This window comes from Oryzias latipes, chromosome 22 (genome assembly GCF_002234675.1).
Source record: "Oryzias latipes chromosome 22, ASM223467v1".
Lineage (NCBI taxonomy): Eukaryota > Metazoa > Chordata > Actinopteri > Beloniformes > Adrianichthyidae > Oryzias > Oryzias latipes.
Genome location: NC_019880.2, coordinates 1120590 through 1143924, shown reverse-complemented (window position 1 = coordinate 1143924; position 23335 = coordinate 1120590). Strand labels below are relative to the sequence as shown.

Sequence of the window (23335 nt, the reverse complement as noted above, 5' to 3'; positions counted from 1 at the left end):
TTTAAAGCAAAATGAAATAATTTAAAAATATAATGGCTAATTCAAAATATATGTGCAGGTTTTTCACAATTTCATGACCTTTTCATGAATTTATGAGGGGTTTGTTGGTTGATTGTGTGATTGCACGAGGTCACTTTTATCTTTTAAATTATGAACAATTTGGGGCTCCATAGAAAAAGGAATTTCAATACAAAGGAAAATTCAGGAATACATTTATGACATTCTAATCATTTAAAGCCCACAAAAGCTTATTTGCAGGGATTAAAAGAAGGTAATTACAAGAGGGAATCGAACCTGTCCACTATACTTTTCAACTGTGTTAGAAATTTAAATGATTTTATTGTTTATGCTTAAAAACAAGCTTATTCAAAAGACAGAAAATGTAGAAATCTTCATAATGCAGTCAAAGAAGAATTACGTGCAGGGAATGTGCTCCTTGGTGGGTTTTCTGAGCACATATGAAACCCTCTTTAATAGTAACAGTTGAATGGTAAAAACAAATCAAATTTCAGGTCAATAATGACGGAAGTGAATTTATAAAAAGGTTTTCATATATGGAGAAAATGTAATGTCAGAAGTGGGATTCGAACCCACGCCTCCAGGGGAGACTGCGACCTGAACGCAGCGCCTTAGACCGCTCGGCCATCCTGACTTATACAGCCTTGGTGCGATCGTCTAATATGAAGCTCAAAGACTAGATGTACTGTGATGGTAAAAAGTTGTTTCCAGGCGGACTAAATCTCTAAATCTGTACTAAGTCATCGTACAACGCCTTTAAATAATAATGGTATCCATAGCAACCAACATACGGGCACTGCCCACTCTGGTTAACCTGTGTGAACCTGTCTCGACGGGAAACTTTCTTGGTAACCCTCCGCTGTTGCACTGAGGCGGAGGTTTACAGCTAGCTTCCCCAGCGGTTAGCAGCTCAACTTTTCTTCACTCCAGCTGTAAGTAACTTCATTTAAAGAACATAATTAAGGTTTGTTAAATAAATGAGGATGTTTTTCTGTCTGACTTCATGTCTGTCAGCCTCCACAAGCAGCGATTTATGCTAGCGAGTTTACAAGCTAACTGTTAGCTACATGCTATCCAGTCATTCTCATCGGGTTTCATGATTTTTATATCAAAGGTGGATTTAAAATGTTATTTATTCTTTGTATAATGCCATTTGAGAAGTTAAATTCTGCGGACACAGACAAAAATCCCATTACACTTTTAACATAACTCAGTCTGTTGACTTAAAAACGAACTAATTTTGCTTAATGAGGCAGCAGTTGACTGTTTCAACCTTCTAAAAACAGTTTTACAGTCAGTAAGATTTAAGTTTTCTTCTTAATGTATTTTCCGGTACAGTCCTATAAATGTCTTCTTTAGGTTATTCCGAATATTTTTGTTGATTCTTTTATCATATACTTCACAGCAGCAGTTCTGCAGATTTAAGATACTGTCAGTCATAAACAGACTTTTATGGCCTAAACTTTGAAAAATGGAAACATCTCCACAAAAATGTGTTCCTTTTTTCTGTAAACCTGGCAGAGCTGAGATTGTGTGCCTGGAAAGCAAAGTCCAAATGTTTATCAGCAGATTCCTCCCAACAGTTCAGGATCATTTCCCGGAAGCGCTGAAGGAAAGGCCGACCACGGACACGGACGGCTTCCTGCAGCTGCCTCTCGGTTCCTCCTCCCTCCTCTCAGCCTCATGGCCTCGTCTCCTCCTCAAAACTTCTCCTGGGTGGAAGCGGGGCGGCTGGCCGGGCTGGCCATGCCCCGGATGCCGTGCGATTACCGGTATCTCTCAGACAACGGCATCAAACACCTGGTCTGCCTCTGCGAGAGGAAACCTCCCAACCACGAGGCCTTTCCAGAGTTGCAGCTTCACCACATTAAGATCGTCGACTTCACTCCTCCATCGCCGGCCCAGATCGATCGATTTCTGTCCATCGTGGAGGAGGCCAACGCCAAGAAGGAGGTAAGGAGGTTCCTGTCTGTCTCTTCGTTCTCTGTGACCGCATAAAGGCGTTCCCTTCCTCCGTCTGGTGGAACCCGAATGTTTAATGTGTGTAAACAAAGCGTAGCTGGGCGTGTGCCGTGCTCAGTGGTTGTGTGTTTGGTCGTCAGGGCGTGGCCGTCCACTGCATGCACGGCTTTGGCAGAACCGGCACCATGCTGGCCTGCTACCTTGTGAAGAGCCGCAAGATTTCTGGGATCGACGCCATCAACGAGATCCGCAGGATGAGAGCCGGGTCCATCGAAACCACGGAGCAGGAGAAGGCGGTGGTCCAGTTCTATCAGCGCATCAAGTGACCTCCTCTACGATGAAGGACGGCCCCCTGAGAACAGGTGATCCGACCCGGAGCTCTGGTTTGGGGTTTCAGACGTCCTGTCAGAGGCGGCGAACGCCGTCCGTCTGCTGTGGTCTCTGGACTCATGCGCTGGACGGCGGGGAGAAGAGGCGCTGACGCTCCCTGAAGGGGAGCTTCTCCGGGGCCGAGCTCCTCCACAGTCTCTCCTTCCTGAAAACAAAACTTGAATTTTATTTTGAAAAAATGTTTTTTACTCAGGATCAGTGGTGCTGATGTTTCCATGGACTCACTCTGCTGGTGTCGGGTCGTTGGTTCTGTTCTGTTTCAGTCCAGTTCCTGAGAGAAACACCAGAACGTTGTTCATGTTTCTGAAGCCGGTTCCCATTAAACCGTTCTCACCTGACGTCGCTTCGTCTTCATTTGGAGGATTTTCCTCCCGGTTCCGCTCGCAGTCTTTGTTTGGATCAGAACCGTTCTGCTGTGAACCATCAGACAGAATCCATGTTGAAGCTCTTTGACATAATGATGAAGGAAACTCAAACACGTTAGAGATTTGAAAACTTTCCTTGGTTTTGTTGCATCAAACTGGAATTAGGCTCTAAATTGTTCATTTTTATTGACTTAATGATTTTTTTGGTCTGGAAGTGAAGACGACCAGAAAACCCTCAAAGGTTGACCATCTTCACCTGGACCTGTGACGTCCCGTTCTTCAGGATCTCCTCCTCTTCCTCCTCCTCCTCCTCCCCTCTCTGAGCCTCCTGCAGTCTCCTCTGGAACTGCAGCTCCAGGCTGAGCCGGCGGAGTCGGTCGTTCTCCTGGGATGTCCGCTGCTCCTTCTTCTGAAGTTCCTCCACTTCCTGCTGCAGCCGCTCCACCGCCAGGAGCCTCTGCTGCTTCCTCAGCTCCTCCCGCGCCTCCCTTCTCCAGGGGTCGCTCAGCCCCCGCGGGTCCCCGCGCCTCCCCGGGCCGGAGCTCCTGTGCTGAGGAGGAGGCTCCTGAAAGGACACGTGCTTCGTCGGGGTGATGCTCACCTGAGGTTTGTCTGATGCTTTTGGGGCAGCAGACGCGGAAAAAACGCGACCCGCTGGGCTCCAAGGACCCTGTCTGTCTGCGTGGAGCGTCCGGCCGGTCCTGGAGGAGTTCTGCTGGAAGGTGGTGAGCGGAGGACTTGCATAAACTGCTCTGGTTACTGGGATATCGATGCGGATGGGCTGGACTGTGGGCACCGCCTGCTGCGGAAACGGCGCTCTCCAGACGCCGGCGCAGCTGTCAGGGCCTCTCTGCTGCGGCTTTGAGGGAGAACTGCGGCCCGACAGGATGTCGTGGGCAGAAGCGCTGCAGCGGATGGGGAAAGAGGAAAAGACGCTCCCCGATTTTGCATTTTGCTCCCACTTGTTCTGCCTTTTGTCCAGCAGGGGGCGCTCACTGTCCACGCTCAAGTTGTCCTGAGAGAAGGATTGGCGCTACAAGAAGAGACATTTTTAGGATGTTTCATCAGTTTCTATTCTAAATACATTCAGAGGAACGTTTATATACCATGAAGGTCTTCTGTTTGGAGCCGGGGGCCTCTAAAGGTCTGAGAGACGCTGTGATGGTCGGCTGGACTCCGCTCAGAACCGCCTTGGATTTTGGGTTTGGAAGAGTCACGTATTCTCTGCAAAAAGTCTTCACGACACACAAATGGTTGATTAGTCTCATTTGGTGATTCGGGTTGAAACTTTTGAATTTTTCTCATTTTTTTCATCAACAAGGTTCCACAGTGAGACACAGAACTTCTTTTGGTTTGACGCGCCGCGTCAAAAACTATTCAACCAATGAGAACGCCCCTTTTGCACACGTGTCTGGAGCTTCTGAAGTTACAGTAAAACACAACTTGGGGGCGCTCAAACACAAAACTGCCTTTCTGAGCACACATACATCACGGCGAAGAAGATAGACGCCAAGTAGCGTCTACACTGCCGCGAAGAAATAACGACGGACATTCTAAAATATCGGACCCGAAAACGCTCATGATACATTTTCAGCTCTTGTACCAGTCGATAAAGTCCCCATGTTCTTCTCTTCTCGTAACTATGGGATGTACCCAAAATCGGCGTCTTTTCCGGCATCTTTCATCATCAACAGAACAATAATTTTCTTTATCGCTGGAACTGGAGCTACTGGTGCTTGAAATATTCATGTTTTCTTTGTTTGATTCTGACAAGCGTGTAAATACTTGCTCTCTTCTTCTAAATGAAAAGCGACTTTAAGAAGCGTAAAGTTGCGCAGCGCCACCTTGTGTACAGGAGTATTTCTGTTTTACATTAAGCGCCATCTAATGTCAGGGAATGAAATTGCATGTTCGCTCGGCTCATCGTCAGCGAAAATCGTCTGGGTGTGAACACAAAAAACGTGGCGAATAAAGCTGGCGAATATTCGTCCCGGTGTGTACGGGCCTTAAGTCTGCAGTCAAGCTGTTAAGACCGGGGGGGGGGGGGGGGGGGGGGGGTTGTGACATCACAGCTCTCAAATCTAGACCTCCACCTAATGCTGCCCCTCTCTGGTCCAAGCTGTGACTCAGAAACAGCGGTCCCACTGATGTCCAGAGGGTCCCGGTTCCACCTCACTTTCCAAAGACCAAACCTCACATCGGCTCTGATGCTGCTTCTGGAAGCCCATGGCTTCTTCTCCTTCACATGGGGGCTGGGGGGTTCATGTCCGTCCTCCAGGTGAGAGCCTGTAGGAACAAAGTCCCCTCCCCTGAGCGTCTCACAGGACCATCCACGGACTTTCACAGTGTAGAAGCCTGACCAGACAGGTTGGGGCTGGAGCGGTGCATCGTCTGCTCCCTCCTCGCTCTGCCGCCGATCACGGACGGTTGACCATTCTCTGGAGCCGCCTCTCCGCCCCCCTCTGAGACGATTCAGATTCTCAACCACAGCCTGAATGAGATGTTTCAGGATTCAGACTGTGTCTGCGTCTTACTTGAAGTGTTTTCTGGAGCCGGGGGGCCCATCAGAGCCTGCAGGCCGTGGTAACTCGCTCCCGATTTGGCCACTTGTAAGGTCACCACAGGGCCGGTCTGCATCATAACGGCCGCCGCCCTGCAGGACGAAACATTGACATTCAATGAGGAAAAGGAGGATTTACTAAAGAAAAGGAGCTCTGCAGGCCCTGTGGAGGACAGCGGCGTGTTTACGCTCCAAACCTGAGACCGTCAGTGGGCGGGGCAATACGCCCTTTGGTTTCAGGAGACAAAGGTTCATGAGTGACACAGAAAGTATTTAAGCTGTCTGCACTTTGAAGGAACTGGTTCTGCTTTTGCAATGTGCTTCCTGGAATCAGAAACAGTTTTCCTGCAGATGTTCTGCAGAAAGTTTAATGACTCAGTGTCAGAAATCCACCTCTGTCCTTCCCGGTTCTGTTCAGGTCTTCCCGCAGGAGCCGTGGACTCAAAAACAACAGATGGAAATGAAGCGTTAACCAAACGGCGTGAATCAAAAAGGGCGTCGACCAAACTTTTTCTGCTTCCATTCAACACATTCAACGTGTTTTGCTGTTTAGTACCTTCCTTGTGTTCTGTTTTCAACTGAAGTAAATCCAGAATAACCTTCAGGATTGGGGTCATTTAGGAGCACCTGTAACTTCAGACAGCACCATTTCATCGTTCAAAGGCGAAGGATTTCATGGTGAAGTTACCTTTCTTGATTCAGTCCGTGCAGACTGTGACCGTCCACACTGAGGAGCTGATCTCCAGCAGCTAACCTCCCATCCTGGACAGAGTAAGTCATGATGAACCATCACTGAAATGACCCCCCCCCGTAACCTTCGGAGGGCCGTACCATTTCAGCGGGGCCGCCCCTGACCACTGATCTGATGAAGATGCCCAGGTTTTCCTGCTCTGCTCCCTAAAACAAAGACAGTTGTGGGTCTGCGGGGACACCGTCGGGGACACCGTCGGGGACAGTTTGGACGTCTCAGCTGTTTGGTCGCTCACCTTTGCTGCAACGATGCTGACTCCCATCCCGCTGTTCACAGGTTTATGCAAAGTGATGCTTTCAACTGTTGGTTGTCTCTGCGCCGCCTGCAAACAAAGGTTACTGTTAGAACTATTTCATTCCTACTTCATGGATTTAGAGACCCTGGGTTCTGCATCACCATCAAGGTGCACTGTCCAGGGCCTGCAGGTTCCCCAAAATGCACCGTCCAGTCCTGTTTGCCATCTGCCTGAGGCGCCAGCGAGCAGAGACCTTAGAGAGCGACGATGGTGAAAAAAGAGGAACTCAATGAGGGTCAAACCCAGACGGTCGTTTTCACAGTCGCACACCTTTTTGGCTTATCGGCTCCAAAAAGTCTCGGAGGCCCTGCGGGACTCCGCTGACGCTGTGGCAGGAGAACCCTTCCTCCGGCAGCAGGAGAGGCAGCTGCAGGTCCAGCCTCTCCTTCATCTGGATGTCCCGTCCTTCACTCCGGATAAGGTTATCCGCTGAGGTCTCGGCGGCCCCCACCACAGCATCGATCAAGCCCTGCGGCGAGGATGGTAGACTGTGTGCAGTAAGTCATTTTTACATCAGGCTTCCTGACCTGCATCTGCCTCCTCACTTTGAGTGACAGTTGGGTATCGTTTATGGAAAATACTTTCAGAAAAAGCCGTATCGTCATAGGAGCGGCTCATCGTGATCAGCACGACTTTCCTTTAATGCAAGAAGTAGAAAAGGTAAAGTCTTCGTCCCAAACGTCCTTGCGGGGGACACTGCTGGTGAAAAATGGTCAAACCTGTACGGGACACACAGGTGACCCACCTGACCGCTCAGCGAACCCGTGGAGAGAAACCATTCCTGCACAAATCTTTCTACATGCATGCTGCGGGCCACAGTTAGTAGAGAACACGTATGGAGAAGTAAGGGGGGAGCGGGTGAGACGCTGGAGCGTCGTATTGATTTATCATTACTGTTAGAAGTGAGGAAATCCGTGGACATCCAAGGATCACGTGCACACCCAGTGCATGTGGCATTGGGTGTGGTTATTAAGGATCCAGTACTCACACCTTACTAACCACAAGAGTACCGACTGCAGGTTTGATTCCCGCCTTCCCATGTGTTGACCTGTCCTTGGGCGAGACCGTGAATCCCAAATTCCCTCTGGCGGCTGTAGGCCGTTCAGCAGCGGAGTCATTTACCATTTCTTTAGAGTGTGGGGTAAGCACACTGTCCCACGGCGTCACCCGTACGTCTTAAGCGTGTGAAACGTACAAATACTTTCAGGTACAGCATGCATCTTCATGCCGTCCCTTAAGGTGGCCATATGAGCCACAAGGGGACAGAAAGACACCTGTGCTCCCCTTAAGATGGATCCGCTCCCCTCTACGACCCTCAGCGGACAACCCAGAAACCAGCAGAACCCGTGCGGGTCAACCACCTGTAGGGGTGCAAGGCACCGAGGCCAACAGTGAAGAGATGGAAGTGCGTTGGGTTGAGCATGTTGCTCCTGGTCCCGGAGACTGATGCTACTCAACAATCTAAGACAAACCGATGTAGAGAAAAGAAGAATCTGAGGTTGCTGATGCTCAGTAGCTGAGCTTTAAAGGCGGGGCTTCTTTTTTCGGAGGCTCCTCCTTCAGTAATGTCAGGTGTTGCTGGTGGAAGACCTGAGGGGCGGCTCACCTGCTGAAGGCTCTAGTGTGGAAGTACTCACCGGAGGAATGCTGGGCTCATTGGCTGCGTACAGATAACCGCTCAGCAACGTCCGCAGCTGCAGGGAGTTCAGCCGGAAGCAGGTACCCGAGATGACCGTGGCGTCCTCCATTGAGTACTTATTCATGGTCAGGAGTGTTGTTGCCTAGAAGCAGAGCAGCAGGACTATTTTAGCATCCCACTCCAAAGCACACATCAGTGAAGTGAATGCTGGGAAAAGCTTCCCAGAGAGTTTGTTGTTGCCGTGGAACCCACCTGTGTGATGTGTCCCAGGTGATAGTCCGCCACCAGCTCCAGGCCCTGCCTCTCTGCCCAGACTTCGATGGCCGTGAGCCTCTGACGCACCGCAGACCCCCAGTAGTGGGAGCGCAGGCCGGGGTGGCTGGTTCCCGAGCTCACGAGTTTGTTGAAGAGCCAGGCGCTGATGAAGTGGAAGAGCTGCGAGAAGAGCTGGATGCTAAAGGCAGGGTTGACCCGACAGCGGCGGAGCAGAGACATGCTGCTCATCAGGGTGTTCAGCACCATCTCTGCAGCAGAAACGGGCCGTTAGTTTCACGCTTCAGTCTCTCTGAAGGCGTAATCTGGGATTATAATCTGAGTTTAAATAGACCTAGTCCATCTGGGAGGGCGCCGTGCCGCTCGGGATCAATCAGAAACGTCGGTAGATGTTGGCACAGCTGGTTCCGGAGGCTCTGCAGCAGGAAGCTGAAGGGAAACATCAGATCAAAGCTGAAGCGCGTTTCTGATGACGGTCCTACAGGTTCTAGGACGTTCTTTGGTGGAATCTGGTCATGAAACGCTTTGATGTTTGGCTCGTCACGGAGCACTTTGGTCATAAATAAATCAGTAAAGGATGATGTCAGTTTCTCATCTTTGCTTTAGGCCCAAAAACCTGAAGCCACCAGATAGTCCTTCTGAAAATGGAGAGGAGGCCTTCATAATGGTTGACCCCCCCCCCTCCTTTTTTAGTTCCTAATGTAATAAATAATCAAAAGTAGTTATTACTATAGAAAAAAGATTAAAATAGGAATGTCCATAGCTAAACACATCCATGTTGAATACATTTGACTTTAGATTCTTTTCATTGGATCAGATCTGTGCTTCATGTGGGGGTTGGGGGTTGGGGGTCATAGGTCATACCTGTAAGCTGTGTGCACCAGGTGGGACAGGTCCAGCTGACTATGCTGTGTGAGCGGGCCGAGGTCTTTGTCCCGCTTCAGGAAGATGAGGAGCTCAGAGGAGTTGGCCAACCAAAATGCCAGAGAGCCGACCATGAACTGCTGCCTCTGCAGGTGTGACATGTTCATCACATGTTTGTGACATGTTCATCACATGTTCTTCACATGTTCTTCACATGTTCATCACATGTTCATCGCATGTTCATCACATGTTTATCACATGTTCATCACATGTTCTTCACATGTTCATCACATGTTCATCACATGTTTGTGACATGTTCATCACATGTTCATCACATGTTCATCACATGTTTGTGACATGTTCATCACATGTTTGTGACATGTTCATCACATGTTTGTGACATGTTCATCACATGTTCATCACATGTTCATCACATGTTCATCACACGTTCATCACATGTTCATCACTTGTTCATCACACGTTCATCACATGTTTTTTTCATGTTGACCTCATTCAGCTTCTAGAAGGCGACTGGATCAGGTCTGGACTTGCCTGGATGACCGTCTCTATCATGGTCACCATCTTGTTTGCGATGGACGCCACACCGTCTCTGTAGGACGACGATGCCGGACGGCGCTGCAGAGCGAATCGTGCTGCGGTGTAGAGGACGAACGCCGGCGACAGCCTGAAATGATCTGTGGAGCTGCTGGTGTCACTTATGACGGCAGACAGGAAGGCTTCCTCTGCTGGGAGGAGGAAGAGGAGGAGGAGGAGCAGGAGGAGGAGCAGGAGGAGGAGGAAGAGGAGGAGGAAGAGGAGGAGGAGAGGCTTTCACCTTCTAGTCAAACCCATGAGAAGAACAGAGATGTTTGACACACCATCATCACAGAAGTAAATTCCCAGCGGTAACCCGGGCTGACGGAGCTCCTCCCCCTCATGTTTTTGTATGTGGGGGTTGGACCAACAGAGACTGTTGTTGTTCAGAAGATCTTCGGTTGATCTGGACCTTCAGTTTTCAGGAGACGTTAGTTTGGAGGTTCGGCACACTGGAACCTGAAGTCATTGCCTGTTCTCTTACCGGTCTGCTCCTCTGCTCCTGTTCTCCTTCCTTCCCTTTCGTGAAAGCGTCCTTCTAAAGATCTGAAGAACGCCTCCCTTTTCTCCCCCCCGGTCGGTTTCCTTCAATGACAGCATCAGTTTCAGGAGAACGTGGAAGCCGCGAGAGACACAGCTCCCAAAATGATCTGATGTTCTGAAGATGAGGATGTTACCTCCACGTGGTCATCGTCTTTCTTCAGGACGAAGCGTCCTTCTCTGTTTCCTGAGTTCCAGCTCAGCTGAACAACCAAAGGTTTCTCCTCCGGCTCCAACTTCCGCTCTACTTCCACAGGAATTCACAGAAGCAAAACCAGAAAATTCTGAAGTCGCTGTGAGCTTTGGATCCTCAGGAGGCTCCAAAAGCTGCGATTCAGGAATCATTTGAGTATTTTTACGCCCCTGGATCAGCAGCAGACATGTTTAAATGTTTAGATTTATTTAGCATCAATGAAATAATAAGAAATGGAAGCTTTAGAGGTTTTAGAAAACCCTGACAACACTCCTCTGTCCAAGAAGCTGAACTTAGATAGCAAAACGATCCGTCTGCAGCTTCAGCTTAAGTGAAAACGTGAAGGCCAAGTGCTCCTGAGGTCAAATCTGGACCACAGATCCTCAGGAACCTCCTGCTGTCTGATTCTCCTTTTGGCCTCGGACCCGTCTCCATTCAGTCTCATGAGCTGCTTTCATGAACGAGCAAATCCTTCGTTTCCATCTGCTGGGACGGAGGTTCCTCTGTGCTCTTTAGAGCCGCTGAGGATTTTGGGTTGGGGATCGAACCTGTTAGGACCCTCTGGAAAGAGGTTATCATCAGGGATCATCAGCCCAGGGCAAAGCTCACCTTCGTCTCCGTGAACCTCGTACAGCGCGTAGCGGCTCGTCAGCATCTTCATGTCCGGCCTGAACCTCTCTGAAAGGGTCTGAAGGACCTGTCGGGTCGGGGAGCTGCTGGACACCCGCAGACACTTGGTGGCGGCGCCGCCTTCAGTTTCTTCCTCGTAGAAGAAGCGGACGACGCCATGAAACTCCAGGTTCTGTCAGAGAACAAGACGCCGCTCTAGTCTCATGTCATCATGATGTTCAGTAGACCACTGTTTTTCAACCAGTGTGCCATGGGAGATTGCCCTCATTAACTGATCTAAAAACATTTACCATCTCCAGGAATCAGCTCTGAAAAGTCCCGCCCCTTTAACTGTCTCCACCAATCATCCTTGGAGGCTTAATCACATGTCATCAGTCTGACCAATCAGAAGTGGTTAAAGTCTTCACTTCCTTGTTCCAATTTAGCTCAAAAAGTCTCTCCGTTCTAAAAAGAATCCCAGCTAAAGCTCGTCTTTAGCGGTGTAGCTTTACACAGTATCCGGTGTCAGGCCGTGGAACAAGTGAACAAAACCATGAAGCTCAGAGACGCTAGTCTGTTTGCGTTCAGCTGTTGTTTTCACTACATCTCCCATGATGCATTGGGTTTCAGGGACAGCATCTCAGCTTACAATGAGTCTTCCTTTGATGTCTTGAAACCACATTGAACACACATCAAACAGTTTTTAAATCTTCTAACTTAACTTTTATTCCATCTTTCAGAAAAAACAGCTGCAGCTTCCAGCTTTTTCTGCCACAATTATCACCAAAATGCACATGAGATCATGGAGGGACTGTACATCAATACAGACTATGAGTTTCTCCTTTTTTTTATTTCTGGATGCTGGTGTGACGCAGGATTTTTGTCAAGGTTAAAGTGTGCCGTGGCTCAAAGAAGGTTGAAAAACACTGCAGCAGAGAACCAACTATTGTTTCTATGACAACCAATTAAGCTGTGTTTATAATGGAATGATGTGCTTCAGTTATTAATATTTGTGTTAAAGATTCTGTTGAAAAACAACAAATTAAAAAAATGTATCAAACGACATAATTATTGAACTAAAATCTGATTCTTTCAGGCAGACGTTAACGGTTGATTCAAGCAACGACAAACCTCCCAAATACAATTTTTATACAACTGCAAGAAATATTTCAAATATTTCTAAGCTGTGCAACGTTGTGTGATTTTAACCCCCCCCCCCCCCCCCCCCCCCCCCGTGGCCTTATTGGTCAACCACTGCACCACGGCCGCCCCACATGCTAAAATATTATTTAAAATATATAATAAAGTGATAAAATATTCAGAAATTCAAATCTGATACAAAAAAAACGTAAAAATGTCAAAAATGAAAATTCTCTTCAGGAAGTTGTTCTGTCTTCTAGCATGAAGGTCACATGTTTATCACATGTTTATCACATGTTCATCACATGCTCATCACCTGTTCATTTATCAGACATGTTTATGTCATAAAAATCTAACATTTGTAATCCAGACAAAAGTATACTCATTAAAACTGCTCTTGTTTAACTACTTTAAACCTCTTTTCTAATTGTAAATTCTTGCAGTTGCATATTCATGAGTTGTATTTCTCTGTTTTTAATGACTAAATGATGCACATTTTAAATGATTTCATTGTTTTTAATATTTGAATAAGGAACTGTTTATTATTTCTAGACTACAGTAAAGACCTTTTTTTAATGAATGAAGCAGAACTTTAAACTTCATGACATTAAAAACACATAAATATCTATTTATTAATTTATTCTGACAGAGTCAAATCACTGGTCTGAACATGTCAGTCCGGTCTGAACCCCGGGTTGGCGGCTGGTGGTTGTGGACTCACCTCATCCGGTTGGCTGATGTGGAACAGGTCCAGCCGGTTGCTGTTCCAGCGGTTGATGACTTTGGAAAACTCCAGCTGTTGGGCAGTTTCTGGCATTTTTCCGGAGGTGCAGACGTTCCTGTCAGGACTCCTGTCTCCACAGTCTGACCGTCCGCTGGACGTCCCTGAGAAACACTTTCATTTATGCCCCCCCCCCCCTCCATGCCCCCCCCCCCCCCCGACCCCCTGTCTGAGTTAAGCAGGTCAGCAGAGCTCTGCCTCAATGAGGGGGGGGGGGACTTTCTGAACATGGATCTGAAAAACAAGAACCTTTGGAGAGCAGGATGGACAGTTGCTGCTCAGATCAGGACAGAAACCTGCAGAGCGTCTTCGTGTCCGTCCATCTTCACTCCCGCACAGACGTGTGGTCCTGAGGAAAGCCCACTTCCCAGGCATGCCGGTCATTTTCCGACACGTTTTCCCGTTCAGTCGTCCCCACGGATGTGGGGCAGCTTTTGTCCGCTGCTCCCACGCATTCGGGGTCAACTTTGAACAGAACAAAAGCCCCGACAGAAACCCCGTTTCTTTACAGTTTAGCGGGAAACTGAAGGAAATGGAAGCCATTGTTGTCTGGATTTACTGAAAAAAGCAGCAGCTTCTGCTGAAAAGAGCCTCTTAACGGGAGTTTTGCTTAATTAGGGTTCATTAAGTCAGTCTACAAACTCTGAAACTGCACTTTAATGCTGATATGAGGGGAAGTTAAAATATTTGGGTAAACCTGCGTGATTCAGAGATGAGAACAGAGTCAGACAACATTATTTTTCTTAGATGAACTTCTTTTAAAGACCCGGTCTGATTAAACCGTTTTGGTGATTCTAACATGTTTTCTGATCATGGAGGACATTTAAGACGAAAATTGAGCTCAAGATGCATTTCCGAGGATTTCTTTATTCAAATCATTGTGAATCAGGAGCAGATTTTTAAAAAAGATCATATTTATGACGTCGAAAAGGCGGGTCACAAGCTCCAAGCCCCGCCCCTTTTTGATGCATCCACCTGCAGACAAATAGATGAACCTCTTTGGTTGTGTCTGAATTCCCTCCCTCCTCACTCTACAGCGGGTTCTTCATGTTCTAGTTTGTCTGAATCTACAAATCCAAAATCCAGAGCCCTAGAAATTTCCCAGAAGTCTCTGTGAAAAACCAGTGAGCATCAACACTCACTAGATCGGCAAATATAGACCACAATGCATTGCGTTGGAACATTTTTTACCAAAAAAATGTATTTAAATGTATTTTTTCATAAACCATCAGTGTTTTTATCTTCAGAGGACAGTGGATTAATGAATAATCGTTGCAAAACGCTCATATTAATTAGATTTTAACTTTGTGAAATCGATGACGTCATATCTGCCGTTAAAAAAAAATAATTGGGAGCATGGTGTCTGAATTGCTTTGAAATCTAGGGCACTGCATAGAGCTACACTATCTAGTTTTTGAATAGTGAGGGGTTAGCGTGGGAATCCGGACACCGTCCATGATTGCAGTTATTTGAGGTTGTCTTTACCCCCCCCACCCCCACCCCCACCCAGAAAGTTGGAAACAGAGTTTTTGTCTTCTCTGTGAAAACAGCCGAGACTTTGGAACAATCCTTCCACATCCAATGAGTCTGTATTAGATACACTATGAAAAAAAACTTCTGTAATGAATTTTTAATTGAAATTCTATTCAAGTGAGTAATATGAGATGAAGAGGAAGCAGTGAAGACTCCTGGTGGGCCGCTCAGTCCTCCAGGAGGTCAGAACAGAAGAATGAAGAGTGGACTGAGGCGTCGTTCTGACGTTGGCTTCTCCCCTTCAACCAGGAACCGTAGTGATGGTAGTTGATGCCCAGCTGCATCATGGCCTATCATCGGAAGGATCTGCAGGATATTCCCAGGATCTGACGGTTTGATCCGCACAGCAGAGGTTAAAGTAAAGGACCGTACGTGCATGCGACCAGTGAGACGCCTCATCCGACTACCTGCTGACCCGCAACCAAGTGAACAGTAAACCTGCTGCAGGGCTGACTGTAGACTGAGGCGTTGTTTCTAAAGTTTGCGGCCGTTCTTTGAGTTAATAAAATCATAATTTGTAAACAGAGGAGCAAATGGCCATGTTTCCAGAGCAGCTCAGTTTGATTAGCTTGAGTGTGCGTCCATGAGAGCGCTGAGCCCATTTATTGTGTTTGTATTAGGGTGAAATCTGCTAGTTTGTTGTTGTGGACATTTGCTGCTAACTTAACAGGTTCAGCTAGTTTGGTTTAGAAGTTTATTGGATTAGAAGTTTATTGGATTTATTTAGTTCCTACAGTTAATATCATATGTTTTTTGAGTATTAATGCTGTAGAGGTTTGTGGAATGTTTGTAAGGTGCAGATATAACAGGCTAAGTTGTTATTACTAAGACTTATTATTCTGGGTTTGGAGTTTGAAGTCACTGAAAAGGTCACATAACCAAAGCTGAGTCCCTGATTGGTTGACCACTGCAGGATCTCAGATCGCGTCTGCACATTGACCTAACATCGAAACTCGACGCCCCTGACTCCTGAATCGAGTCCCGACTGTCCCTACAGGTGGATACGGTACGTTACTGAAATATTCAGACGTTCTGGTATCCGGTGATGGTTTCTGACATTTTCCATCTGTGATGTTTTTTCTTTGTTTTGTCAGCAGAAATCAGGTGGTCTGGATGTTCCTGCATTGTTGGATCTCTTCACTTATTAAAGAAAAAAAAAGAAGGATGTTTTTGTTTCAGCCATTAAGAAATATAAGGAATCACAGACGGAATTTAGTTGCATTTTTTATTTCTGTGAAGGGTCACATTCACCCGGTTTCTTCTGACTGGGGATTTCTCATTAATCCACTGACTCCAGATCTTTCTGTTCCTGGTGTTTGTCCTCCTGGAGGTCTGGACTTTCCGGGAGGCCCTCCTCCGGTAGGCCCTCTTCCGGTAGGCCCTCTTCCGGGAGGCCCTCCTCCGGGTCCTGGTTACCCACAGAGAGTTCCTGTGATTGGCCAGCGCCTTCCTCAGGAGAGGCAACATGGGAAATCTGGAAGGAGCAGGCGATCTCCTTCAGGAGGCTCTGTTCCGCCTTCAGTTGATCCAGTTTCTCTGTCAGCGCAGTCGTGAGCGCCGATGCTTTGGGACAGGGAGGGGTGGCGGCCTCCTGGACTGGGGGCTCCACTTTTGGGCCGTCCTCCTGCTCGGTGGCAGTCGTGTCTCCTTGTCCTCCCTGGACCTTCTCAAAGAGGCTCTTCCTTTCCCCCTGCAAAGCCCGGCAGAGGTTCTCCAGCTTCTGATTCTTGATGGTGAGAAGTTCAAACTCCTTTTCCTTAATCGCTTTCTGTACAGAACAGAGAAATGCGGTTTATTGTGGATCTGGTCTGGACCTCTCCAGAGACGTGTCCTGATGGGGAGGAGAGCCGTCTCTTACATCTGCCACCATGTCAACCAGGCTTTTGTTGCAACCATCGAAGCGACTTTTCCACGACTGGCATTCTTTCTCCAGCTTCTTCATTTTCTTTGCCATCTGAACAACAAAAGGTGTCGGGTTGTGAGAAGGAAAGACACAATCTGGAAAATGCAGCTGTTTTCAGGTTTCTCTGAGATGTTCAGGAAGTCCGGCAGGAGGAAACCTGTAGAAATCCGTTTCCTGCAGCTTACTCTGTCCATGTCTTGTTTGAAGCCGCTGTAGACGCTGGTGCTCTTGGACACCGTGCCCTGGAACTCGTCAAACTTCCTGGAGTACATGTCGAGCTGCGGAGGAAGGCGAAACCATCAGACACATCTCCATGAAGCCCACAGCAGATCCAAAGCGGCGCCTCTACCTGGTTCCTCATTTCGCTCTCTTGAGCTTTCAAAGCCTTCAGCTGCAGCTTGTATTCTTCTGCCTGTTTGAGCAGCTGTGGGCAGAAACATGGACAGTCAAAGTGAGGCTTTGGTCTCCTGCAGGTGAGAAGTTGCACCCGTTAAAGTCCGCACCATATGCTTCTCCAGCTTGTGCTTCTCATCGGCTTCTTTCAGGAACAGGTTCGCTTGTGACAGTTTGGTTTCCAGGAGCTTCTCCTTCAGGTCTCTGTGCTTGAAGACCTTTTCCAGGTTCTGGAAAACATTCACGGTAGTTTAGGAGAAGGTTTTTCTGATCAGACTGACGGCGACGCCGTGGCAGGCTCCTCACCGCCTCCCGCTGGTCGTACTGTGAAATGAGTCCCTTCAGCTTCTCCGCCAAAGCGCCGTTCTCCTGACACAGCTTGGTGTTGCGGCTGCTGTGCTCCTCGATTTGGGCCTGGATGTCGCTGAGCGTTCCCTGGAAATGCGTGGTGATCTCCTTCCTCTTCAGGTCGTCTTCTCGGCACCTCTGCAGGGTCTCCTCCTTCAAAAAAGAGAAAAAGAATCCTGAACCGTCTGTTTCCTTGATTTAGTTTTTAATCAACAGATGAAAGAATAGAAATAAATGAAGAATAAATACTGAAATAACTGGACGAAACATCAAACGGAATTATAGCTATTTAATTTTCACAATACAGAAACATCACATATATATTTATTATTATTTCAAAGGATTTTTCTGGAACATCTGAGTTACTTTTCTTACTAAATGAACCATAATAACTTATTTTAAAAATGTGGCTTTAAAACAGTTATTAAATATATGAACATGTGCAGCTGAATCCATTGATTCCTATTTTGACTTTAATGAAATCTGACCGACAGCTGAACCTCCCCTCTGAGTATTTTTTAATTATTATAACTGTATTCTGCTTAAGTATAGTTTATATTTTCTACAACGTCAGGATTTTTCATTATTTCTTTTATGGCATCAAATGTTTTTTATGATTATTTCTGGGACTTCTTTTGAAAGTTTTAAAGTTGTTTTTTTAAGATTGGGGAAGGATTTATACGGCTTTTCTTCTACCTGGTCCTTTTTGAGCACCTTTTTCCTTCTGATTAGTCAACGGCTTTATTCTGTCATTAGAAATCAAAGGAAATCAGATCAAATGTTTTCCTTTTGGGCCTTACAGAAGCAGAAAGTTTCCTTCTTGAACCTTAAAAACATAGAAAAACATTGTTTTAATATTTTGTTTTAGTATCTTAGAGATCACCTCATTTAACATCAGTGGATCAATCAAACACTGATTTCATAATTTGAGGATTGATTTCAATGTCTTTGTTTTAAATTCTATCTTTTCTCTTCTGTCTGTCTGGTTGTTTTTCTGGTTTAGTTGAGGATTCAGGAAGTTGAAGCTGTAAAATATCTCCTCCTACTCCCTGTTGGAGATCTCGAATGACCGTCGGCGTCTTGCTCCTCTGACGGCTCTTGAGCAGAGACTGGACCCCCCCGGCCGGTTTACCTTCAGAGTCTTGTTGTGTCTCTGCAGCTCCCTGCAGAGCCCTTCCAGTTTGCTGCGAGCCAGCACGGCCCGGCTGTGCTCGCCCTGCAGCTGGTCCTTCTCCTTCAGCACCTGGAGAAGTTTCTTCTGCAGAAGCTTCAGCTGCTTCTGGTCACTGCGGTGCTCCTCCAGCTGCAGACAGGTTAGCATGTTAGCGTGTGTGTTGGCGTCAGCCCTCACCGGGGTCAACCTTCCTCACCAGCTCAGCGTGCTTCTTTATGATGGCCTCCAGCTTCTGTTCAGGAGAATCCAGTTTGTTCAGACTCTGCATGAGCAGCATGGCTTCCTTCCCTGAACAAACACACAATGTTAGGGTTATTTGACCCAACAACACCAGGAGAATCATTCTGCAGTGGAAGAGAGGAGGACATTTGTCAACTGTCCTGGGTTTATTTGACTCAGAGGAACATCTCAAACTCCAAGTACCTCCGTTGACCTCAGCACCACCATATGAACCGCTGTTAGGTGGTCCACTTCAGTCCCGAGAGCTCTACAGACCAGAGCAGTGTTGTTCTGATAAAAAAACTTCTATTTCAACTGCTGCAAGTTGGAAATACAAACGTTGGTTTCAGTTTCTACTTAAAATCACGGGAGCTCGCTGTTGCGCCAAGGATACATAAACTCAAATGGAGTTGCGGTTCCTTAATTGCAAACGCGTGACTCTGGCGCGACACTCGCAGAACATGAGTTATGTGAGATTAACCTTTTCGTCTCTATTCCAATTCCGTTGAGGTCTCCATCCCCCTAAGAGAGGGGCAGACTTGGTTTAACCCTTGTGCTGTCCGAGGCACGTTAACGATGGGAGTTGGGTCATCTAGACCCACTAGACAGTGCACTGAACCTTTTTTCTTCAATGATTTGTGATCTTCACTGGTGTCCATGAAATCCTCTCCACCTTTGTTATGGTAGGGAGAACACGTCAATGTAAGGGTGGGGTCATCTGGACCCCATAAGATAGCACAAGGGTTAAAAGGCGGGAAAATGCAGGTAAAGTCTGGTTCGGTCTGCTCTGGTCTGTAGAGCTCTTGGGACTGAAGTGGACCACCTAACAGCGGCTCATATGGTGGTGCTGAGGTCCAAAACAATATCTGACCAGGATGTGAACCATGGAGATGTTTGGTCATAATTCACAGCTCTGTCAATGACAAAAAACTGGACTAGGAGATCGTTAAACGGAAAAACCTCCAGACAACTGTTAAGCACAGTGGTGGAAGTCTGGTTATCTGGGCCTGTTCTGGACCCGAAGCTCCCTAAAGCTTCTGTGAGGTCAACCATTAACGTTTGAACTTCAAGTTCAGCCCATTGAACGGAAATTCCTTCAGAAAACAGAATCTTTACACGGCGGGTGTTTTGGCGGCGCTGTGGTGGACCGGCGAACTGACCGGGTGAACCCGATAGCAGCTGGACAGACCAGCAACTAAACAGGAAGTAGCCAGTGTAGAAAATGAAGGTATGGATGGAAGTTTGCTCTTTGACCTGGTTCTGACCGTTAGAACCTTTTAGAACCAAATGGTGAGAATTAAAGCAGAGGATGTAGTCTTCCTTTTAGCAAATACTATTCCACCTACACACACACTGCACTAACAGCATTTCTTTAGTCAAATAGGCTGAATCCAACACGACGAAGAAAACACCTAGATTTTTCAGCATTTTCTTCTCCAGTTTCTGGTCCTTGCGGCCGTCTGCCTCTTTGGCGGCGGTGACCTCCTCTGCATCCTCTGGCTCAGCTGGAATCTGGGCTGCCTGGTAGGTGCTAATGATGTCCTCCAGCTGTTGGCCGAGGTCCTCTGTCAGGTCAATGTGGTGATCCTGGGCCGGCGTGGCATTGGGACCCACGGGGGCGGAGCAGCTCTCCTGACAAGCCTCCATTACGACAAGCTGGTACCGAAACAAGGACGACAGCTGGCTCTGCGGAGGAGCGCAAGGCCGCCATTAGAACTGTCCTTAGCAACAGCTGGAGCACAGCGAACACCGGTCTTCTGTTTTTAACGGGTAAACAAACGGTGATTCTCATTTTAAGCAGCCGTGAGGCGGCAGAAACAAAAACGTGGGTCAGAATTTCACTACGTGGTCAGAATCTACAAAAATCTAGTATCTGAAATTTCCCCAAAGTCTGCAAAAAACCAGTGTGCATCGATGATTGCCAACCATAGACCATAATGCATTGCGTTTGAACAATTTTTGTACAAAAAAAGGATTTAAAAACGCTTTTATAAACCATCCAAGTTTTCATCATCATTGATTCGTAAAATGTCTTTGCCAAATATTTGCATTGATTAGGTTTTTACTTAGTGAAATCGGTGACGTCATATTTGCGTTTAGAAAAAGAAGTAAGGAGCGTGAAAACCGGGTGTCCACTTAAGCTAATGGGGGCAAACATGGAGGGCCCACCTATGTTCTGCGTCCTGATTGGCTGTTGTCCATCAATCTCTTCGACAAATGCATTTGTTCTACCGGATCTACATAAATCTTTACCCGCATTCTCATTTTATAAATCTTGGATGTTGTTTTTTATCAAGGTTGGAACTTTTAGGGGTTTAGACAAAAAAGAGAAAAGTGTGAAGATGTTCCTGCCTGTCTGAGACACGGGGATAACGTGAAGTGAGGAGTTCTACAGCCTTAAACGTCTGTCATCCTACAGGGGGTTATTTTGACACCGTACACTAAGGAGCAGCGCACACAATAATACTACAATGAATGTAAGAACTCTTGAAGAGCAGCAGGGAAGTCTGTTTTGTTCATTGTTTTCAGTGCAGCGGATGGCGGAGCTCCAACAGAGAGGGAGAAGCTTCTCCAGAACCGTTCCCGGTAGTTTCCAGCCTACCTTGGTGGACTTGAAGGAGAAGTGGAGAAAAAGACTGAAGATGTTTCTCTGGACAAAAACAAACAGAGATCAAGGATTATTCAGAGGTTTCCAAACAGAATCTTGAAGTGGACGATCAATCTAAGGATCAGGCACTGGAGAAGACCGATCAGCTGCGTTTGTGCGCTTCATGATGCGTTTGGTGAGAACAGCAGACAGACTGAGACCACAGTCAAAAGATAACTGGGTTTTATTCAGAAACTGGTTTAGGGTGAAAGCTGCTGATGTTATGGTGATGTAACGGCGTCTTTCTCGTTTCACTAGAAAGCTTCCTCATTCTGTTTCCGTATTTATTACCAACCAGGACGAGATCCTCTTAACAGCAATGGAGGCAGCTTTCAGAGGTTTTGACCATAAAAAGGTAAGAAAACTAACTTCTGCTCAGCTGGTAGCTTATCTATTATGTCTACAGTTTTTTATGTTCGTTGCAGAGGATGGTGGTGTATTTATTAGCTGTTTAACTTTTGCTTTAGTTTAAAGTTTCATAAAGTGTGTGTGGGGGGGTTGATTGGCAGGTGGGTATCCTTGTGTCCCGCTCAGTTCGTCCATCTTTGGGGTAGGTCTCCATGTTTAGGTCTGTTTCTAAAAGTGGTCTTTTAACGAGGATGATGCAGTTTTTAGCCAAAATCCAAAAATCCCCTCGAAGCTGTTGGTGGTACAATTGGCACAGAGTAATCCTACCCCCTTCTCCCATCATCCATCTGTTTACAAACACTCCCTCTAGCTTACAGCCCCTCACAACCCCCAACCTAACGTCAGAGCAGCATCAGATCCATCCATCCGTCCGGTTCTGATCCAGATTCCAGCTCAGACCAGGAAAACAGAGACGTTCATAGATCTGTTGGTCTGCAGGTGGATGATCAGAAAGGGGAGGAGCTAGGAGGTCGTGGCCCACCGGGCGTATTTTCTACATCACAGACACGATAACAGCTTTTTTTCAGCTGCTCCTGATCTGCATTGATTTGGATAAAGAAATGCGGCTTTAAGATCTTTTTTCATTTAATTTTTTATAAACGTCCTCCACTATGACATGAATGCTACTGAACGTGTTAAAAACCCCAGAAAGAGCGCCTTGATGGGAGTTTTCACAGCACAGCCGTGCGTTCTGCCGTCGCCGGCTGTGATTTTGTCAGCTTGTGTCAGTCTTGTACAGATCCTGTTTGTGAGCATAAAATTAGTGCAGCCTTGGCGCTGCCTGTGCTTTCACAAGCGCAGCACATGGCACCTGTTCCACAGCCACTAGCTATTTTAGGAACTTCTTAATATGGGAGCATTATTTATTTATTTACTCTCTAATCTCCTCGTAGTGAAGCCAGAATCGGCGGTTGTGACACCAACAGCTCTCTGGTCTCTATCTAGCTCAAATAACAGAGAGGTCCAGCAGCAGCAGCTCAGTTCTGTGAAGGATCTGCTGTAAATTCAGCATTTTGACTGAGGAACGCGTTCAAACAGAGACTTGACAAAGACTCGACGGAGCAGGGATGGATTTCTCACTGCGGTTAACAGCCTCTCAAACAGCTGCTAGGTTGCGTGCAACACTTGTTAGTATGTTAATGAGCGGATTATTTCCAGCAGAGGCTTTTTCGTGGTTATTTTTCATGGTTATTTCAGTGCAAAGGCCTGCTGAGAAGCAGGACAGTGAGAAGACACGGTCTTACCAGGACCAAAGGCCGGAGGGGAATAGGCAGCGTGTCGAGGGGCTCGGACGACCTGCCACCACAGACCCAACAGCTGTGATAAGACCTCCTCAAAATAAACCAGGGAGGGGGCTCAGTCTGACAGGGAGAGGCAGGACGCTCTGCTGCAGGGTCAGAGCTCCCCCACGGCTCAGAAGGTTTTCCTCTAAACTGGTTCATGCAAAGCCTGGTCTGCTCTGCGCCGCCGCTGCCACAGCGTTGCTGCTCCTCGCCGTATAAACGCAGGAGCTGATGCTGACAAATAAACCCAGAATGCAGTTTCACAAGGTGAGCGCTATTCTTAGAAGCGTTCATTTATTCTTCCTGCTGCTGTGATGACGGCAGAGATAAATTCACACGTGAAGTCGTCCCTGGAAGGACTTCGCCCCACTTTTCACGCCTTCTTTTTTTAACCTTCAATTAAATGGAGGTGATTTCCAAATAAAATCATGTCATATCGCTGAATATATATAT

At 47.1% G+C, this 23335-nt stretch overlaps 3 protein-coding genes and 1 non-coding gene across 6 annotated transcripts; 1 reads left to right on the top strand and 3 right to left on the bottom strand.

Moving 5' to 3' along the window:
- Positions 1–569: 569 nt before the first annotated feature.
- Positions 570–652, bottom strand: trnal-cag. The gene has a single exon. It is a non-coding gene; the product is annotated as a tRNA-Leu (tRNA).
- Positions 653–676: 24 nt separating this feature from the next.
- dusp23 (dual specificity phosphatase 23) lies at positions 677–2708 on the top strand. Of its 2 annotated transcripts, none has more exons than XM_011490035.3 (3): positions 677–950; positions 1540–1971; positions 2121–2708. In XM_011490035.3, the coding sequence occupies exons 2-3, from the start codon at positions 1702–1704 to the stop codon at positions 2304–2306; spliced, it is 456 nt and encodes a 151-aa protein (XP_011488337.1). In that variant the 5' UTR covers positions 677–950; positions 1540–1701; the 3' UTR covers positions 2307–2708. The 2 variants fall into 2 exon arrangements, with proteins under 2 accessions (XP_011488337.1, XP_004082111.1); XM_004082063.3 differs by having other exon boundaries at positions 681–950; positions 1602–1971.
- LOC101167331 (afadin) lies at positions 2568–13010 on the bottom strand. Its single transcript, XM_023951936.1, has 21 exons — positions 12915–13010; positions 11054–11249; positions 10389–10495; positions 10196–10296; positions 9996–10123; positions 9647–9863; positions 9118–9261; positions 8588–8853; positions 8233–8504; positions 7913–8122; positions 6612–6840; positions 6443–6534; positions 6282–6368; positions 6127–6192; positions 5984–6057; positions 5270–5388; positions 5096–5197; positions 4933–5021; positions 3842–3970; positions 2992–3768; positions 2568–2783 (listed from the first exon to the last, which is right to left on the bottom strand). Exons 1-21 carry the CDS (start codon positions 13008–13010, stop codon positions 2592–2594), a joined length of 3693 nt encoding a protein of 1230 aa, XP_023807704.1. The 3' UTR covers positions 2568–2591.
- A 2708-nt stretch (positions 13011–15718) lies between these two features.
- LOC101157260 (beta-taxilin) lies at positions 15719–23056 on the bottom strand. Of its 2 annotated transcripts, XM_004082062.3 has the most exons (11): positions 22844–23056; positions 21147–21194; positions 19957–20230; positions 18522–18613; positions 18284–18454; positions 17110–17304; positions 16914–17033; positions 16760–16834; positions 16596–16688; positions 16366–16461; positions 15719–16275 (listed from the first exon to the last, which is right to left on the bottom strand). In XM_004082062.3, exons 1-11 carry the CDS (start codon positions 23039–23041, stop codon positions 15787–15789), a joined length of 1851 nt encoding a protein of 616 aa, XP_004082110.2. In that variant the 5' UTR covers positions 23042–23056; the 3' UTR covers positions 15719–15786. The 2 variants fall into 2 exon arrangements, with proteins under 2 accessions (XP_004082110.2, XP_011488336.1); XM_011490034.2 differs by lacking the exon at positions 21147–21194.
- Between the last annotated feature and the right edge of the window lie 279 nt (positions 23057–23335).

What these genes read in the sequence shown, in the direction of transcription:
- dusp23 (XM_011490035.3), top strand. Translation starts at nt 1,702, where the DNA reads ATGGCCTCGTCTCCTCCTCAAAACTTCTCCTGGGTGGAAGCGGGGCGG. An exon ending in AGGCCAACGCCAAGAAGGAG is followed by an intron (nt 1,972 to 2,120) that starts GTAAGGAGGTTC and finishes TTTGGTCGTCAG; the next exon opens with GGCGTGGCCGTCCACTGCAT.
- LOC101167331 (XM_023951936.1), bottom strand. Translation starts at nt 13,010, where the DNA reads ATGCCAGAAACTGCCCAACAGCTGGAGTTTTCCAAAGTCATCAACCGC. An exon ending in CGAGGTTCACGGAGACGAAG is followed by an intron (nt 10,496 to 11,053) that starts GTGAGCTTTGCC and finishes CTGTGGAAGTAG; the next exon opens with AGCGGAAGTTGGAGCCGGAG. An exon ending in TCAGCATCGTTGCAGCAAAG is followed by an intron (nt 6,193 to 6,281) that starts GTGAGCGACCAA and finishes TCTTTGTTTTAG; the next exon opens with GGAGCAGAGCAGGAAAACCT.
- LOC101157260 (XM_004082062.3), bottom strand. Translation starts at nt 23,041, where the DNA reads ATGAACCAGTTTAGAGGAAAACCTTCTGAGCCGTGGGGGAGCTCTGAC. An exon ending in CCCTCCGGCCTTTGGTCCTG is followed by an intron (nt 21,195 to 22,843) that starts GTAAGACCGTGT and finishes GTTTTTGTCCAG; the next exon opens with AGAAACATCTTCAGTCTTTT. An exon ending in TCAAACAAGACATGGACAGA is followed by an intron (nt 16,462 to 16,595) that starts GTAAGCTGCAGG and finishes TTTGTTGTTCAG; the next exon opens with ATGGCAAAGAAAATGAAGAA.